At 50.2% G+C, this 19,203-nt stretch overlaps 1 protein-coding gene across 1 annotated transcript in view; it reads left to right on the top strand.

The window, feature by feature from the left end:
- The window catches only part of CDH23 (cadherin related 23), a 203,670-nt gene that overhangs the window by 92,006 nt on the left and 92,461 nt on the right, over positions 1-19,203 (top strand). The window contains exon 9 of the mRNA XM_085305569.1: positions 6,590-6,668. Within this exon, the coding sequence (XP_085161695.1) occupies positions 6,590-6,668 (79 nt within the window). The remainder of the gene's footprint in view (positions 1-6,589; positions 6,669-19,203) is intronic.

Here is a 19,203-nt window from a genome sequence, read left to right as displayed (position 1 = left end):
TCTCTCTCAAGTTAATAATATATAATAAGGTTGGAGCTAAAAGGTCCCTTCATGTTGGTACAGCAGCGTGCATGACAATCATTCTCGGGAAGTATGCTGTTCACTAGGCGAAGAAGCAGCTAATTGACTGTGTGTCTCCTGCCAGACAGATGCGACTCCTCAGTGTACCGCCTTGCTATTCCTGAATGTTTTTCCTTCAGCTTTCCTAACTGTCTTACTACTAGCTGTGGTTTGGAGATTTTGTGGCTTCGCTCCTCAATGTTTKAGATCTGTGGGTAGGTGTGAAACAAATTCCAACATAGTGATGAACAGTTAGGTACTGTACTGAGAGGTCCTGCTAGCAAGAGTGATGAGACTAGCAAAGAGAAATTGCTCAAAAGCAGGAACACCTAGGCGACAGCTTGTGAGTTGCTACTCGTTGGTCAGTTTTGGACCTCAGGAAATGCAGTGGTCCTTAGGTGGTCCTCCAGTGCATCATGCTGTGTGTGCTTCCTGAGCTTCTCTGTTGTTCAAGTCTTAKCTACCCTACCTTGCTCCTTGGATTGGGCAGCACGTGGTTTGGTGTCTCACACTGACTTGTGTGGTTCCCTGCACGGTCCTACGCCATGTGGAGGTGAACCCAAGATCCTTCTAGGTTTTCACGAGATTTGGCAAAAGATGTATAGCCATTCTCCCCCTACAACAGCTGCAGGCCCTCTGGGTGAGGTACCCGGCTGGGRTAAGAGATGTGCAGCTTCACATCCCAGTTCCACCTTATTCATTGAGGATGTTTTGACCACGTCTGAGCCACAGAAGTGCTTGTGGACACCATTACCCTCTCTGACAACGTGGATGCTAAGCCTACCGGACAAGGAGGTGCCAATGCAAGTCACAGCAAAGAGGAAGACTGCTAACTGTGGCCTGGTAGTAGCTGTGGCCTGAAGGTATGCTGCTGAGGGAAGGGGTGAACTGGACCACTGCATTGGACCCAGAGACTCATCCTTCGTGGGAGAACTCTGCTGATGATGCATATGGTTCGCTGTGAAGAGTCTGGGTTTCTCCTGCATGTTTTCTGATGGCAAGTCTCTCCAGCGAGAACTTCCTCACCAGCTCTGCTTGCCRCCCGAGGTGACCAGTCACGTGTGCAGAGGAGCAACTGTGGGCTTGCAGAATGGCTTTGCTACGGGCAGGATTGCTCTGCGGATGGGAATGAGGCATCTAGGCTCAGTCAACTTTTGTGATAGAACGGGCTCCCACGTGCCCGGGTCGAGCCGAGAGCGCGCGGTGCGTTTGCGGGTGACGTTTGCGCCCGCTGCCGGGGCACGGCAGGCTAGTATACCCTCAAGGCACCTCATCCCAGCTCTAAATCTAGAGAGCAGATTTCCGAGGCTCCACGCGCCTGCCTCTCTGTCTCTCTCTTCCTCTCTTTTTATCTGCGGTGCACAGCATGTCTGTGTTCCTCTATCTATGTATCGGGCAAGAATACCTAATCTAAAGTGTATACATTACCTAATAAAATCCTTCTTATTTGGGATTATTGCATCAAATTTTAATTTCCTCACTCGAGTAACAGCATGTCAGCCAGCCCGTCGGTGAAGAGCCGATAGAAGGTGAAAAGAGTGGATAAACTGCAGCAAATTACTGCAAACAGATCTCTATCAGCCCTTTGACTGGAATTGACTGGAATTAAGAAGTGAGAAATAGGATTTTTGCCTCCGAATCTGCCGTGGCAGCTTTCTGAAGCGCTCCCCCTCCTCCTCCCACTGGCTCCTCCTGCCGAAATGCCGGGCTGTGGTTTGCCTTTCAAGTCCCTAATCCTGTAATAGAAGAAGGAGGAAAAGGGTGGAGGGGTGCGAGAGGAGAGAGAAGTGCTGTTGTAGCTCCTATTTTTCTCAGAGCAGGATCTGGTAACACARTTCAGAAGCACTTTGGGCACGTGCTTGTTTGGACATTGAGAAGACAAAAATGTGTTATTGGGCAAGGGGAAGAGGACGTGGCGGGGAAACCTTTGCCTTTCCTGGTGGTGTCATATCCACTTTCTTGATGCYGTTTATCAGCCCAGCACGTCTGGGATGCCTTCTCCCAGGGTACCCGGGGGCACCCAAGCTGTCTGCAGCAGTGGCAGGGTGGTGACGCACAGTACTCCTCATCCTCAGTGYCGTGTCAGGTGTCTGTCCTCCCAACATCTGCAGGTTGCATAGCATCTCTGATGTTTTCCAGGTAAGTGCATGGCACCTGGAGAAGAGGACTTGTTCCTCCTTGCCCTCGGAGACGCTGATGGTCCGACGAGCCCCTGTCCTTAGCCCGCTGTYGGTGCATGGTTCAAGCATCATCACAAAAGCTTCTCTTTGGGAGGCGAAAGGGAAACAATCCACTCACTCGGAGACAGGCTGAGACGTGTGAGGTGTGTTCTATCCCACGGGGAGCCACGCAAAGGCAGGAGGGGGCAAAACCCATTTGTGTTTGGTTCCAGGAGGAGCAGATGTGTTCCCTTGCTATAGCGCAGTACAGATCCTCTTAAATCATCGCTGAAACACTTTTAGTTCTTCAGCACCACTCCCCTTCCMCCGTAAAACTCCTTGAGTTAAAGAAATAATGTAGAATCAGCTCTATTTTTGCCCTAGAGTCTCAACAGCTCTAAGTTAATTCTTTCTTACAATATTTCCAGCCCATCAGTGTGAACACTTTATTAAAAGCTCAAGGTTTTATTAAAAAAGGATTGATTTACCCCTGCCCCTCTTCAAAAAACCCTCAAACTTTGTTTGGATAATGTGCCGTGCTTTATTTTCTTTGCCTTTTTTAAGCATAGACTGGTCTAGATTATTACTTTTCTAAATCTTCTCCCTCTTCCCCTAGAGGGAGAGAGTTATTCTGTTCCGGTGCTTCAATTTATACCCACCACCCRAAAATCCTTATCTTACAATCACTGTTGTCCATGGTGGGCAGGTGAGCTGTTACTTGCTATATGAAATGTCAAGGACTTCTGGGAGTTTTCAAGAACCACAGATCAGCCCACAACTTCTTGGAGGGAGCCACGGGCAGAACTGTTGGCATGGCAAGTCAGCATGGGGTTCCCAGGAGTGACCGGAAACCTTGCTTGCTGGATCTCACTGAAGACAACAGGAGCATCCACTCCAACTGCTGGCTGCCTAAGGGAGCCCAGGCACAGCTTCTTCTGCCCTTGCCGTGCCGAGACCTATAAAGCAAAAGGAATTGTGGCGTGACTTAGTAGGACTTTGGAAGGAAGATGAAGGCAGTAGAGATGTGATTGGTGAGAGGCCAACCTTTTCTGCGTTAGGACTGCACTGATCAAGAGTTTGGTTTGGTTTGGGGTGTTTCCCCGGTTCTGGCTTCAGACTGGTTAGGTCTGCTGCGATGGTGGACACTTCATGATCATCACAGGTACTGGAAGATGAGTACACTTTCTTGAGTGTTSTGTTTAGTTTCACGTCATGTCTTGTTCCCATCTCACTCCAAAGCATGCTGAATGGGAACTACTCCTGTTGACTGTGGTGATGATCGTGCTCTGAGGCTCTCTGCATCAGTTGTTGCTACTGATCATAAAACCAAAAATTGCCACCAGCTACATGGATAAACCCTTAGGCCTGTTCTCTGACGCTTGTTCAAACTCTTCCCCAGAAGCCTTCTGAGGGAGAAGAGAAACCTCAAGATTTAAACTAAAATATTGTGTGGATGCTGAAAGGGTGACCTGCCATTCCTGGGAGATGGGGATTGATAGCTTTGTGGATATTGAAAGCCTTTTACAAAGAAGCAAGACTGGAAACCAACTGGACTGCAAAGAGGTGCTCAGATTCCTGCCCCTGCTCTGATTTCAGGAGATGGCATCCAGGAAGGACAGGGAACTCAGCCCCCCTCCGACATTTGCTCCTCTGCCACGGGTGAAATATGGCTCATCCCAAGGCCTGACTTAGGGGCTTGTGGAGACACAGAGGTTGGGAGGAAACAGAGGGAGACCCACAGTTTCCAAAACCAGCATCATGGAAGCCATCATCTTGGGTTTGCCAAGGACCAGACAAGTCTCAGCTTCTTGTCCTAGCAGCCCTTGTTCTCATCATCAGGTGTCTGGATGATTTCTTTCCTGTGGGTGGCTCCGTGGCACGTGCTGCTGAGATATCCAAAGATCCCCTCTCTTCCCCTCCCAAACTTTCCCTACTGCAGCATCCACASTCCTCCTTTCATCTCTGGCAGCAGTCGTCCCCCTTGGCACCTACCAAAGGGACCTTTCCCGCGGATAAAGCGGTCCCGGCATCAGCAGGCCAATTGCTATTCCTCGGCCATCGCGGAGGCCCTGCCTCCTCCCGCAGCTGCCTTCCCTTTGAAATGTGCCGCACGGCAGGTGACACTTATCATTCTGCGCGGCTCCCTCTCTTTTGACAGGCAATGAGTGAGCTGTCAGATAGGCCAAGTGCCTTCACCCACTGGCCCTGGAACGGAGGAGCTCTCGCTTTGCCAATGAGCAGACAGGGGCGCGTGCCTGCCCCGGGGGAGCGSTGAATTAAAGCAGGATGTGCCAGCTGAATTGCACGCCTGGAAGTTTCCATTCTTCACTCTTTTTTCTCCCTGCCCCTCTTTCCTGCTTTGTCTCGCCCTCCTCTCYGGATCCATTGCTCTGGTTTCCCCCTTTTCTCGTGCTGTTTAGCCAGGCTCGCTCGGAAAGCGCTGCTGTCGGTGATTGAGAGGCTCTCGGCGGCTGCAGAGCCTCACCAGCCAAGTGCCTTTCAAAGGTCAGCGACCYGGGATTTATGGCTAACGTTCTCCATTAATAGTGTGGATTTACTTAAGGAGTCTATTAGAACAGCCCTGGAGATCAGGGATGGGGCAGGCGTGCCTGGCCCAAAAAGCCTTCTTTACGGCAGCAGTCACGGAGCGTCTCCGTCCTGCCCGCGGAGCTCCACRGTGTCAGCACGCGGCCCTGGAAGCCAGGCAGGGAGCAGGTCCCTGGTTCCCACCAGCAATGTTTCGCAGCAGCTTTCCCAGGTTCCCGGTGTAAGCTGTGATGGAGATGCTTCGGTGGCCGGGTCTGTGCTGCTGTTGCAGAGGTTCAGCTCTTTTTAGGTTGCTGCYCTGCACCTACCTGCTTTTGCAAAGCTGTCATTATAATTAGCAGAGCCTTTGAGACTGTCCAAATAAAAAAAATGGAGACAACATAGCACGAGCGTTTGGCCTCTAGCTGATGAATTGCAGGGCAAGCGCAACGCTGCTGTCCTGCTCTGCTCCCTCATTAGATATGCAAATGCCTCTGTTGACATTTTATTTGAGGGCAAAAAAAATTGCTTCTTTTCCCACTGTTAATCAACCAATGAAAACAAGAACAGCTGAGTTGTAAATTTTTTCAYACTACATTAATTATGTGTGCGTGTGTGTGTGTCTGTGTTCACATGGGCTCACTGCAGTGCAGCAGGGGAAATACAGCTACAGAGCTGGCATAAGCGCACGATATTTTTGTTAAAAGAACTGAGGAAGAATCTTGGCCCACTCCTATGTTCTTCAGTGTTTTCTGGGGCGGCTCTTGGCCTTATGAACCTKTCTGCTGGGCTGTAAGAGGCCTGTCCTGCAGGGCAGAGGATGAGGTGGGGGAGCCGACAGCTGCCGAAGCTCCTGTCTGCGGGCAGTCCTGTTCTCGGCGTTGGTCCGACCCCCCTCCTGCCTACAGGCTTCTGTTAAAAACTTTGCGGTTCTCCCAGCTGGTTGTGCAGCTGGATACCCTTGGCCAGCACGAGCATCCCTTGTTGCCCAGGTTGCCAGGTTGGAAGGATGCAGGAGGAGAAGAGGACCCTTTGAACCTGGCAGTCCAGTAGGTAGATAAACGTGGCGTATTGACCGTTGCTGAAGCTAGCAGTGAGGAGGAGCTGTGGCCTGCGGCTCTCAAGGGACAGTCTCTCCTCTGAGACCGAGYGTGTGCTCCTACCTGACCTGGCAGCTGTGACGCCGCCGGTCAGCGTCTCAGCTTTGCCGGTGCTGTGCTTGCATTTCTTCTTTCCTTTGCTTTCTGCCTTTGAGCCCTGGGGGTTGAGTGACTCTGTCTTGATTGAGCCCTGGTAGCTGTGCTCACCTCGCTGGCCTCACTTCAGATCTTCTAGGCAGCAAGGGAAATGAGCCTGGCGATGCTATCTTTGGTCCCTGTGGACTCGTGCCCAAGTGTACTGCACGGTCGGCCTCGACCCGCTCAGTGGCCTCGTGTTAGCGAGCGCGTCGTGCCGGTCCTGTCCTCGGCATCGCAAGCTACGCGCCGGGGAGGACTGGCAGCCTTTTGCGGCTTGTGCAGAAGCTGCATGGCGACGAGGTGCGGGTCAGAACTGCCCCAGGAGGTTGGGGGGGGGGGACTTTCCTATGTGATGCCTCGTCCCGTCTGTGAATTGATCTTTGCAAGCGTGCGGCGCGCAGTAAGAAGTAAAACGCAGCGGTTGCGCAGGGACAGCTCGGCTCTCGTGGCCGCGCGTCCTCAGAGCCCCCGAAGCGCTCTGATCCGTCCCGTTGCCGCCGCGCGATGGCGATGGGAGGACGAAGGTGGGAACCGTCCTGAGCAGGGCAAGGCGCGGAAGGAAGCCGCTGAGCACCTGCAACGCGTGTCTCTTCTGTCCCTCCCCAGGGTACCACGGTGCGGATGATAACGGCGGTTGACCAGGACAAGGGCCGTCCCAGGGGAATCGGCTACACCATCGTCTCAGGTGAGTCGCGGCGGGGAGCCGAGCGTTGGAGCGGGCCTGGCTCTGCGACGAGCCGTTGTCCGTGCTCCCCACGCCAGAGAAATTATATCTGACTAAGTTTCTCCRGGACTATGCTTCTGCTCACCTGTCTCGGCTCGTTTGATTCACCGTTACTAATTACCGTCGCCTACTGCTGTGAGTGAAAGCTTTTACCTGCCTGAAAAGTGATTTTTTGCCTTCAGTGTTGTCAGAGCGCATCGCTCGTGACACCTCTCTTTCCTTGGGCAGAGACCATTATTCCACGCGAGTTTGGGAGTATCTCGTAGTGAAACCTTTCGGTCGTAATGACAAGCCCGGCGTTTTTTGCGCGTCCACCAGAYGTATTTGTCAACAGTGGCCGTATTTCTTTGGATGCGTGACTGGCTAATACCGAATACTTTTCCGCGAGCGTTTTTGCCAGCTCGAGGCAGAACGCTCCGCCCTGGAGACCTGCAGCATGGGATTAGCAGCGCCGCTTGGCAGCTCGGCACCGCCGTGGTGCTTTTAGAGGGAGCCTGGGTCGCGGGTGGGCACCGCGGCACGCGTCTGCGTTCGTGAGTCGGAGCTCGCAGCGTACCRTGCAGGCGACGGGGCAAAGCAGAGCCCCAGAGGTAGTTGAAGCTACRCCAGCAAACGACTCCGCTTCGCAAAATGCCACCGAGGAGACCTGCAAAGAGTAAGGCATAAAACTTCTGTGGTCCGTGCGGTTGTTATTGTTAGGAAGAGAATATGACTGATTATGGCTGAACGGCTCATAGCAATTTCTGCAGCATTTCCCGAAAGTCTCTGCACCAGGACGGGCCTGGCAAAGCATTGCAAGGAGCTCGTCCAACTCAGCAGGGTCGCAGCACAAGCTGGAAGGCTGGGGGCTGGATCTGAAAGGCTACAGGGCTAGAGAATGGAGCTTAATTAAAATGGGGGAGGCTTTCCTCCTCCTGACATCCACGTTCCTTAATCCTGCCTCCGTGGATTGCTGCTAAAGCCCTTCCCAATGTGCATGGAGAGCTTACCGAAACTGCTGCTCTCTGTCACGCCTGGGTCCTCCCCGAGACGTCCTAATTCAGGTAACGAGAGAACAAAAATTCAAAGGCAGGTCTGTTGGAGATGCCTGACCCCGAACCCCACGCTCATTTTTTGTGGTCCGGGGAGAGCCTCCCCGCTGCCCCACGAGCTCAAAGCACTCTGGCAGCCTGCAATCCCAATGTCCTCCTGCGCCACGTCTCACTCCCTTGCTCGCTGTGACCCCTCCTGATGGTAAAAGGGGCAGGTGCAGTCCAGGTGGGCATTCTTGGTGAAATGTGTCTGCTTTCTGGCAAGTCCGGTTTTTGGAGCTGGACCAGTCTCATTTCAGGTGCCTTGAGTTTAGCGAGCCTCTGCTATACCTGCTGCAGACCCCCGGCTCGCTGGGCTGCAGGTGGATGGAGCTAGYGGGGCTTTGGTCCTGAGGCAGATGGGTAACCCAGGAGCGAGGGGCTAGCCTGGGGGGCCTGAGCTAGGATCCATTTCTGGTGTTGCTTTCAGGGAAATCTTCACAGCGAGAAATGGCAGCAGCCCCTTTTTTCCCCACTGTGCCACGTACTCGAGAGGCTTGGAGGAGCAGGCAGGTCCTTTAAGTTGTATGTGGAGAAGTCATTTCCCAGTGTTCCCTTCTCAAAGCCTCGCATTTCAAATGCTCTTTTAATCAACCTCTGGGGTCAAGGTGACTTGATCCCAACTTTGATCCAAGCCCATTGATCCTGACTGCAAGTCTCCAGGTCAGTCTGCCTTTGAAGATGGAAAGATTATTTATTCCTCTAAATCTCTTTGCAATTTATTCTGATGTACCCTCRACGTGAATTAATTGAGAGATTCCCCCAGATTTTGAGTATCAAACCGGGCAAAGTGCAGCAGGGGCTTTTTGCTGATGTGAGCCTTTGTACACTAGAAGCTGGACTGAAACCACAAACTGATTTTTACAGAGGCCACTGAACTCCCCCGGGGATTGTAAAAGCCTTCAGCAGCCCCTCACCATTGCATGGTCAGAGCTGCTGACCGAGAAGACAAAGATGTCTTGTTCCCAGAGCAACTAGGGGGGAAGATCACAGGGTTTTGTGAAACCATGGGTGGCGCAGGGAGGGTGGGTTGATTAACTGTAGGGCTGGCTGCAAACCCTCTTTTTGACACAAGAACAAAGTGGCTTCAAATGAAAGTGCRTAGGAGCATAGTTCACAGCAAGGAAGGGGGGAAAGGGAGTTCTTCTCAAAGTCTGAAGATGGTGAGCAGCCAGGAGAGCACAGTTGTCCTCTTCAAACACCCCTTTTCGGGCTYATGGCCACGTTTAGAGACAGCATCTTGGGCTAGATGGATACCCAACTGGGGAATTTTGTGACTCTTCTGCAGACTGTCCACATAGACTATTGTTTCAAAATGTTGCTCTGAGTTTGGTTTTCACGTTTAATCTCCTTTGCTGGTTGTTTGGTGCTCGAGTCTGTAACAGAGATGTGGTCTTGCTATCAGTGAGCCTTTCGAATTTGCCATGTAAAACAGGTTTCCTGCCCCTTGTTGCCAAAAGACTGCTCTGCTGCTCTCCTTTCTTGTGTGGCCAGGCTGAGATTTAGAGTATCTGGGGTTACGTATTTGATTTTTCTTKTTTCTGTGGGCTTCTCAGATGTCCATCTCTGCTCTCCTGGAGCAGGCTCTATTGGAAGCAGTTAAGGGCTCTGTGGCAGTAAAATCACCAGGATTTTGCCTGTTTAGCTCTTCCGCTGGCGTTGAACCAGCGTTGGCAGTAGCAGAGCTGCAGAAGGACCTGTGAAGGCTGCAAATGGTTCTGACATGCGAGCAGGGCCTTTAGCACGCTGCTGTTTTCTGGGGAGTGTAATAGCTTCCGTCAGGGAGGCATGAGCTTTTGCTGCCCGTTGCCAGGCCTTTGGCAGGAACAAGCTCTTCCCAGCCTCTTGCATCGCTGGGACTGGAGCCTGCCCAAGCTCTGTGGTGTATAAAGATCTGATGGTTTTGCAGAACCAGATGTGAAGTTCTAGTTTCATGTTATGGCTTTTCCCTTAATTTGCTCTTACATTATAGTTATCTTATTTTTCCTTGTCAGCACCAAAGGAATAGAAACAGCTCTTGTATTTGATGGCTAAAATCTGCAGAAACAACAACGCAGTCTGTAGAAGGCTAATGTGCCAAATGCACAGATCAGATCAAGATTGTATCAGGCTCAATCAGAAGGTCAAGGCTGATGTATAGAGTCAAGCAAACAAGACCTTAGATCCTGGATTTTTACCTAGAGTGTTCACACAAGGCTTTATTTTTATGCTTCTCTTTTGGGTTTCCTATAAAATAGCCATGATGCCACTTTGCAAGTGTCCCCTGATTGCTGCTCAGTGCCACAGTACCCGGCGGCCTGGCTGTTGCACCCAGCAGAGGGATTGTGCAAGCGAGCCAGCCCCGCTTTCAGAGCCTTTTGGTGGTGGCGATGTGTGGATTGACAGGCAGTCAGATACGTGCAAACACGCTTGCGTATGCCAACGGCTTAATCTCCGCCCCAGGTCTAGCCTGGTGGGGGGCAGCTATCACATTAGAGAATCATGCAGAACACATCAAAGCCACAAGTGATTAAACTGCTTTGCATTTTTTTTCCCAAGCTGAGAACATAAGAATTGCAGAGTATTTTCCRAACTGGCCAGCAGTCATTCTCCTGTCAACACCAGCATCTTGCAGCGAGACGGTGCGGTCGGGATGCTGGGTGGGAACAACCCCACGGACGGACCAAGGGACGCCCGCGTAGTGTGCGTGCAGGGCTCCCGGCTTGCCGTGCAAGGGGAAAGGTGCCGCGCCAAAGCGTCTTCTCCGAAATCCGGTTCGCGCAAGGCAAGCGTCTCTTTTTGGCAGCCAGGTAAAGGCTAATTAATTTGTCATTATCCTCAATCAYGATGGTAAAGGTCAGTGAGCAGATTTTGTGCCTGAGCTGGTAAATTTTTACAGCAGTTTCGGAAAAATAGTCTAACGTATGGGAATCAGAAGGCAAATTAAATTAGAAACCGACCGTAAACAAAAGTGCGAATGCCAAGTAGAAGTAATAATTATACCTGCCTCTTCCGCTCACGTTCTGAAGGGAAGATGTCAATAGCGTTATTCCYGTTTCCCAGGTGGGGAGACCGGGAGACGGAAGGGTGAAGCCCTTTCCCCGGGTCTCCGAGGAGTCCTGCTGCCCGTGCARTGCTGGCCCCTCTGATTTCAGCGCCTGTGTTGAGCGAACGGCAGTGCGGATGCTGGAAAGCAACCCCGACGTTTATCATTCCTTGGGTATTAAAATCTAGAACATTAGTATGATTTGGAGGTAGGATATAAAGATTAATTTGAAATTGCCATTGTCCTTTTCAGTTCCAGCCCTCTCCGAGCTGTGCGCTAGCACACACCTCAGGATATACTGCGGAAGCTCTTATTTATATAGCTATCTCCAAGCACAAGGTTCTCCTATGACAGGAAAACAATAAAACTAAAAGATTAACTATAACCACATAAAATAAGACTGAAGATCTAACTTTATGCAGTCATCTTACAAAGCTATTAAGTCTGAAGTCATATAGAAGCCCTGATCTAGCTGTGTCACGTCTTTGGCTAGACCTGGTTGAGTTGTCCTGTTGTGGCAGAAAAGCCTGGCTGCCRGGGCCCAGCTCATGGATTTATTTCCGTCCCTTATATGGAAAATCCATTAAATTGTTTCTCTCCCTTCCTGCCAGTCAAAGGAGGGTTTAACTCCATGAAAACACATACTGCTTTCCCTGCGCTTTGGAAGGAGCGGGATGACCGCAGTGCGAAATGTTATTTAAAAAGGAAACCTAACTGAAAATGCAAAGTTCAACCCTGTAATGCTAAAAGCCACCAGAGAGGCTTGTCTGCACCAGGATTCCCATTGCTACGGCTGAACCGCAGTGGCTCCRGTGGGAATTTTTATGTTGCTTTTCCTAGAAAGGATCTCTTACCATGCTGGCCTAGGTGAAGCAGGGCTTCGAGCCGTACCTCCCGCTGGGTCTCCTCCAGTGCTGCTTCGGTTTGTAGCCCTCCCTGTTCCTYGGCACGCTGGGACAGGACTCAACTGGGAAAGCCAGAAATCTGGTCAACAAGAGTAAAAGCAACAGAGAAAAGTAACGATGTCTGAGGCTGGGCGAGCCAAGAGAGGCTCTAGTAGGCAAAGCAATGATGCTGGGAATGGAGCTCCTTGACCGTTCCCGGGCAACGGCTGTCCAAAAAGGAGAGCACCGCCAGCCAGCAGCTTGCCCTTGCTCCACTGTGCCAAATCATCTCCTTGCTCTGAAGTTCCTGGGCTGCTTTGACAGGTTGGAGATGTTCAGCCATTGAGGTCAGGGCTCTGTTTGAAGGACAGATAATTAATCCTGCGAAGTAATCCACGGTGCCTTTTTGGCAGATTTATGGAGATAGCCTCTGTGCCAGAGACTCTGCCTCATCATCTTTCATTTCCCAGGCAAAGCAAGTGACTCGTTATATACCATGACCTGGTCTAGATAAGACTTTTCATTTAGGGGAACTCTCTGGTCTAACAGAGATTGATTTTCCTAGAGGCACGCCGGCTGCAACAGGTGATGGGAAGGTGATGGTAAGCGTGGTGGGCGTTCAGGACATCATTAGCTTCCAAGAGAGGAAATTCAAGTTGGCTGGATGTCAGTGGGTGAGCACTGCAGCTATGTTTCCAGCCTTTTTGTGCCTCGGGAGATGTCGGGGGCGCACGGGGAAGCAGGACCGCAAGCACGCAGGGAGGCGCCTGTGTTTTGCTAACAGGAAGATCTTCTTCCCTTGCTCGTGTTTGAAGCTGGCTGCTCCTTAGAAAAAGAAGCGCCTTTGCTATGGAAAGAGCAGAATTTATCTGGAAGAAATTAATTTCACACCGCTCTGGCTGCACACGCTTGGTCAGAGCACTGGGAACCGATTCTGCGGGAGGGCTGAGCTGCGTTTCGCCACGGCCCCCGTCACCTTCCCGCTCGTCCGACGTGACCCGCACCAGCCTGGTGCCGAGCCAGGCAGCAGCAGCGCCAGTATCAGAGCACCCTGGGAGCAYGCAGCAGGATCGGGATCAGACGGCCCTGCGGTTTCATGGTTAYTACTACTGAACATCCTCTGGGGAACCGGGAATCCTTTGGCTCTTTAAAAGCAAGATTTTTATCGTGAATTAAGTGGCAATTTAATTAATAGGCAGGAAGGGACTTTGGCCCTCAAGCTCTTATTAGGAAAACGCGTGGTGCAATTACAGTCCAGTGCTTCACTCGCTAGCGGTGAAGCATCCGTTTCACTTTGGGTGTCTGGCCGTGTCTCCAGAGTTGCTGGGTGCTTTTGCAGAGCAGCCCTGTTTGGCCACACTAAAACCGCAGCGGGTGGTGAACCCTGAGGGACCGAAGCGGAGACATCCGTGGATGCTGGATGTTACGCATCTGACTGGCGCAGTGCTCCCCTGGGCCAGCGAGTGCTCTGCGTATCGTTTACTTGTGAACGCAGGGAGAAACAACCRGTCAACAGGGTCGAGGCTTTAACCRAGTTCCAGCAGGGACTGGCGTGGACAGTGAGGGCTTGTATTTTGGCGAAGCTCTGGACTGGCCAAGCCCTCCTGCGGAGGATTGCARTCCCCCGCTTCTCTCCCCAGCATCGTTCAAACGGGGGTTCCTGCCGCGGGCAGGGGAAGGAGACTTGTACTGCTTGCGCAGGCATCGAAGGGTTAAACCAGCTGAGCGGGCTCACGGGCTCTGCGAGAGCAGCGGCTGCCAGCGGTGCCAAAACGTCACTCTGCCTCGCTGACAAATTCCAGGTCTGGTGATGGATGGGCAGCAGGGAGCCTGCACAAGGGCAATCCATATGTCCTTCGTGGTGCTGGGAAGTCCTGGAGGAGAGAGGGGATGGGAGGTCTGGGGTTTCAGTCAGGGGGCTGACTTAGCCCTCTTAGGGCTCTTCAGAAACCCTTAGAGCATTTATTTTTCCAAATTGATTCCTCTAGCAGATTTAGTTTGTGGTAAAGCGCTCTCTTCTTAAAGCTGGTGCATCCCGAGGGAAACATGAATTAAAAATTATTATTTGCACAGTGTAGTAGAAGTGTGAATTACAAAGCAACCAGGAGGCATGTCTGGAAATAATTGTTCTCTTGCCTTCCTCTGTTTTTCTTGCTAAGGTATTAAATATTATTTAGAAAATAAAAGCAATAGCTCGCAGATCATGTTTCATATGGGCCTAATAGATGTGCTGTCCCCTGCTGCCTGCCCTTCCTCCCAAAAGGCAGCGTGAACCTTGGAGGTAAGGTGAAGTGGCCAAAGAGATCTCCCGTCCCTGAATCCCTTAGACTGGCCGTCAGAACGGACAGCAAGCCTTGGAAATACAGCCTGCTAATTTTAATATCCCTGCTGCTGGTTGGCCTACGTTGTGCTGACTTTTTCCCACATTCGGATCACTTGGTGAACTACTAGGGTGTTAAAGCCCTCATAAATTACGGCGACGGGGAGGGCCTTCCAGTGTGATTTAAAGGCAGTCATCATAGCAGAACATTTTTGTAGGAGGACATGCTGATGGGTGGAAAAGCGCCTCACACCGAGCTGTTCATCAAAGGCTGTTTTTCCACACTGCCAACACGAGGGGATGAGGCAGCGCAACGCAGGGATGGCGGCTGCTGCCGTAGCCCTTGGTTTCTTGCCTCCRTCGGTTCCCATCTTCCTGTCCGGTGCTAACGATGCTTCGTCGTCATGTCGGCATCTTGCTTTGGCTCCCCGTCTATCCGGGAGCAAACGAACACAGATACGGTCGGGATAACGGTTTGCTTGTGCTGCAAGCAGTCCCCTGACAAATGTCCTTTGGTGATTAAAATTTTACATTCCTGTTTATATGTAAATATGAAACAGAACCATAAATATTTTCTGTTTAATTTCTGGGGGTTTCTATTTAACTTTCTAGTATTTAATGTATTTGAGATGTTGGCAACCGCTGGCTRGGGATGAGCCTGGACTGTCTCTCTTTGTGTCTGGCTGGAAAAAATCAAGAGTTCCAAGGTGTTTTTTAATATAACTCTGGATGGAAGAATTTCTGAAAGACTTTGAGCCTGAAGATGTAGTTGTTATGTTAGAAGCTGATTGAGTTGTTACGAGTTTAAATTAGAGCATCCCTCTCTCGTACTCCTCTGATGAGTTTGTTTGCTGTGGTGGGAGAGGCAAGAGATGTGTTTTGTGGGTCCCTAAAGCCAGCGCAGATACAGTGTCGGTCAAGAAAGTGCACATTTAGTGCCTGTGCTTACTTCACGCGCAGGCTGAAAACGTGTTCTGCAAACGCCGCTCCGAGGTGGAAAGCCAAACGTGCCGAGAGCATCTTCTCTGCGGGAATACGTACTGCCTTCTGCTCCCTCTTCAYGAGGATGAAGTCTTCTGCAAGTTCAGCAGGGTTAAACTGTGGCAGAAACGAGTGAAGTACACGTTTATAAGCTTTATCTCATTCTTGGAGCGGGGACAAAAAGGTGGACCCAGAAGGGTACCTGGTGGGAATGAACAACGCTCTTCGGGTTTCTTTTTCCTTTGATATCCCTGTGCGTCGCGCTCGCATGAGGTGTAGTCTCCGGTATCACGCTTGCGTATTCCTCCCCAGTGCCTGGCTGAAATATTGTAAAGATCTTTGTCGTYGTCGCTAGGAGAAGTTGCCAAGTGCTGCCTAGGAAAGAGGATTTTTCATTTCTGTACAAACTCTGCAGGTCTGCTCACAGCAGAAACAGTTACGGTGGTTTTCCTTGAGTTACTCTGCTGTTTTGACTCATGATCCAGATGTTGACTGGTTTCCCCTTGGCTCGTTTTAAGGTAATGTCCGTGATTATGGAATGAAGGAAGGCTGTGAGGAAGAAAGGCTTTTTATACTTGATAGATATCCCTAAAGAAATGTCCCACTCCGAGCGGGAGGTTGTGTTAGACACCTCCGAGGCGCTTCCCATCTCACCATGCAGTTAGTTATTTGTGCTCTTAGGGAGATTCGGGGGGTTTTATTTCCTTCATACGCTCATCTCTAGGTAAAGTCGAAGTGACTGTACAGAAAGGGCAAAATTGCAAGCAGGCAGCACCTGTAATATGAATACTGATGCAGACTGTAGCCACCTGTTCCCAGTTCCAAGATTTGCCAGCTGATGTTTAGCTGCTGGGAAGGAAAGTCCTAGTTTTAGCGTGTATGGAAGCTAGTAAGGTTCGCTGTCCCACCGACACGCCGAGCCGAGCAGTGCTGGTTATTTGCCGTCTGTTCAAACCGCTGAGCACGTTTGAGAATACGTAGGGGAGACGTTGTGGTCCGAGATTCAGCACCCTTTAATGTGATGACTTACACTCAGATCAGGAACCTTTAAACTCTATGGGTTTTGTTCTTCTCTCTGATACCTAACCGTAGCTCCTGCTGGCTTCAGTAGGGGTTTTGTATATCGGGTGATAAATCTCTCAGTTTATTTTCTCACACTCTATGCTTGGTTCTAAAAAAAGGTAACTGCACTAGCATTTCATCCARGCTTTTTTGTGAATCCGTAGGATTGGAAGTTTTGCCTGTTGTGCTAGAATAGGCAATTAAATATTTTGGGCAAGATGCTGCAAAAGCGTCTGTTCACAGCGTGCTCGTGTGTAGGAGGGCTGATGAGCGTCTTGGGTCTCGAATTAGTGGCCCCGGAGAGAGCATCCCATCCCCAGGAGCAAGAGGAAACCCAAGTCTGGAATGGGAACGGTGGGCGCTCTTTTCTACAGCACAACATTGTCATATCTTGATTTCACACAAGGATGTAAAGATCAAGATGTAACCACTTTTCCTTTGGAAATAGCTTGTTCCCTTTGAAAATAAGTGGGAGGCATGGTCTGAGGAGGTCATCTGCTGGCAAGCAGAGGTGAGCTAGTGGGGAGAGCAGTGTAGCTGCCCTGAAGTCCCTCTCTGTGTATTGCATGGGGGCAAAAACTCAAGGTGAAGAGCAGTGAGGTGGTCACAGCAGCTGATGGACTATTTATATGATGATAACTGTGTCTGTTGCCGACTCTATGAACCACATCCAACGGCATCTATTTCAGTGCCAAGGAGCCCTGACRGAGCACATTTTGATTAATAAATTATCCAGCACAAGGTGTGTGATGGGTTCCCCTTTCACATCTCATGAAAGTCATTTGCTCCAAGTTCAGCGGCTCAGCAAGTCCGAGTCCTCTCGAGGATGCCACGTTCTGGGACAAATGGCCCTTCGTGGGGGGTGTGCAGGAAAATTGGTCTGTGCAGGGGAAGCGGGCTCTCCTGGCTGACAGGTCTCTTCGCTAGAGATGGAGAGCAGCTACATCTCTCTCTCCTCTGGTTTTGAATGATGTTCAAAGGCCAAAGGAGTAGAAAGGAAGGAGGAGACGTCTTTTTTTTTTTTTTTTTTTTTTTTTTTTTTTTTTTTTTTTTTTTTTTTTTTTTTTTCTCTCTCTCTTTTCTGGGTTTGAGCCAGTATTTTTAATGGTCTTTTTAAACTGAGAGAGTTGGCTGAGGGCAATTAAACATTATGGTCCTCATCTATAAACCCCTTGTTATAGCAGTGTTTCTCCAGAATGATGCCTGTGTTACCATCCGTTCTTCAATGAGCCTGGAAAAACACTCTGAACGGGCTGTTGTGATCCGTCCCGTTGCTCCTAATCCAGTGCCGTCCGTGTTGGTCCTTCTCTTTCCTTTGCTCTTGTCTCTGTATCCCAGAGGGGGAACCCACACTTTCCCTCCWGCTTTTGCCTGAGAAACCCCTGCTGTGACAACAGAGCAGGCTCGTGTTTCCTGAGCAACTCTGTTCCCTGCCAGGTAAGAGAAGTGAATCTGCCACAATGCACAAGTTATGAAATTACTGTGATTTATCCCAGTTATTGGGTGTTCAGGAAAGCAGGCAGGATGAGATTTCAAGGGAGGGAAAGTGCACCAGGTCCGGGGTGCTGCTTCCTGAGGACGGCGTTGTGGGCACATGCTGCAACTTTCCTTGCAAAGAGTAATTAGGATTTCTTTTCTGGGCATGCCTATACTTCTTATGGACTTGGTGAATGTTTTTTCTTATACCTCTTCAGTTTACCCGTGTTGTCAGTGGTTTTCAGTGGCAGTAGTAGTTTTCAGCAGCACTCTTCTATTTATTCAAATTTTTGTCCCCGAGTTTGTCCTTCTTTTTATTCTCATTTTTCCTACAGCTCTTCACGTATTTAAAAGCATCATGTACTCTGCTTTTCTTCCCACTCCCCTCTCTTTTACCATTTGTCCTTTCTCTTCCCTTCCTCCTCCTGCGAGTCCCCATCATTTTAATTTCTGCCGTGTCTCCTGTTTGCACTCGCTCTCCTGTGGGTCGCTCACCCCCTGCTCCTCTGGATCCCCGGGATGCCTGGCCTGGGATGGGCCTTGGGGGTGGCAATGGATCTCCTCCTCTCCAGGACACAGAGAGACTGGGAACGATGGAGCAAGCGTTGTTAACGCGGTGGAGCAGACAAACCACTTGAGAGCCATCAGCCAGTGTTGCTGTGCACAGTCAGCTGTGGACTAAGCTGCACTTAACCCAGGCTGAGACTTTTTGCTGGGTCAGGAGGCTGATGGAGACATAGGAGAGAGCAAGGGGTGAAAGAGGAATTTTACAGAGATGGAGGGGCAGAGAGAGTGAGAGACTGTGAGTGACTGGGGGAAGTAAAAAGCAAAATTTACTATTTTCCCCCCTTTTTATTTCCTTGCTATGAGAAAGGTGAAGAAATGTGAAGATAATTGGAGAGATTTTTCCAAAGAAAGTGTCTCCTGGGAATTTGCATTGTTCTGTAGCGAGAGTACTTTACCGGGGATCATTGGTCAAAGGAAGAATGAGTTGATGGCTGAAGAGGCATTGTAGAGGAAATTATGAAAGGACTCTGACTGACGAGTTTGGAAACACCTCTTTCCATTCTGAGGCTAATTTGCAAAGCCTGGCAATTCTTTGCTAGCAGAAAGGTGCCCCAGAGGGCATCAGATGCATATCTTCCGTATGAACAGTGTTTGGGAGGCTGAGCTGAAGAAAAACCTCAGATGTGCAGCCTGGGAGTGTATTTGGGCCCCTAATTCATTTCTCTACCCTTCAAAGGTGACGTGGTCAAATACAAGATGTGTAGCAGTATTTAGGATAGGAGCTCAGTGCAGTGTTTAGTCCTTTATGTTGAATATTTGGACCATGCCCTGTTGACCTGTTTCCACTGGAATGGGCTGGTCTGTTGGTTAGCAGATCCCTGTTAGCAGAAGAGTGTTTGGGGATTAAAAAAGTATTTTATTATGCTTTGTATTAAGGGGAGTGTATCAAGATCGCCCTGCTACATAAAATTTACTGTGGCAACATGGCATCCTGGAGCATTTAAATGCTTTGCAGCAGAGTTCAATATATCTTGTAGAGTGTCCTTCAAACACGATATCAGAAAAAGTCTTCTCAAGAGTTGGCCGTAAATTAAAGAGAAAAGGTGCGAAACCAAGRCTAAAGGAGAGGAATGGGCTGAGGGAGGAACCTAGAGGTCTTCCTATGTGGCAG

Source organism: Rhea americana, unplaced genomic scaffold (genome assembly GCF_003343005.1).
Source record: "Rhea americana isolate MKP2758 unplaced genomic scaffold, rheAme1 scaffold_222, whole genome shotgun sequence".
Taxonomy (NCBI): Eukaryota; Metazoa; Chordata; class Aves; order Rheiformes; family Rheidae; genus Rhea; species Rhea americana.
Note: the sequence above shows the minus strand (reverse complement) of the source record. Positions and strands in the feature narration are given on the sequence as shown.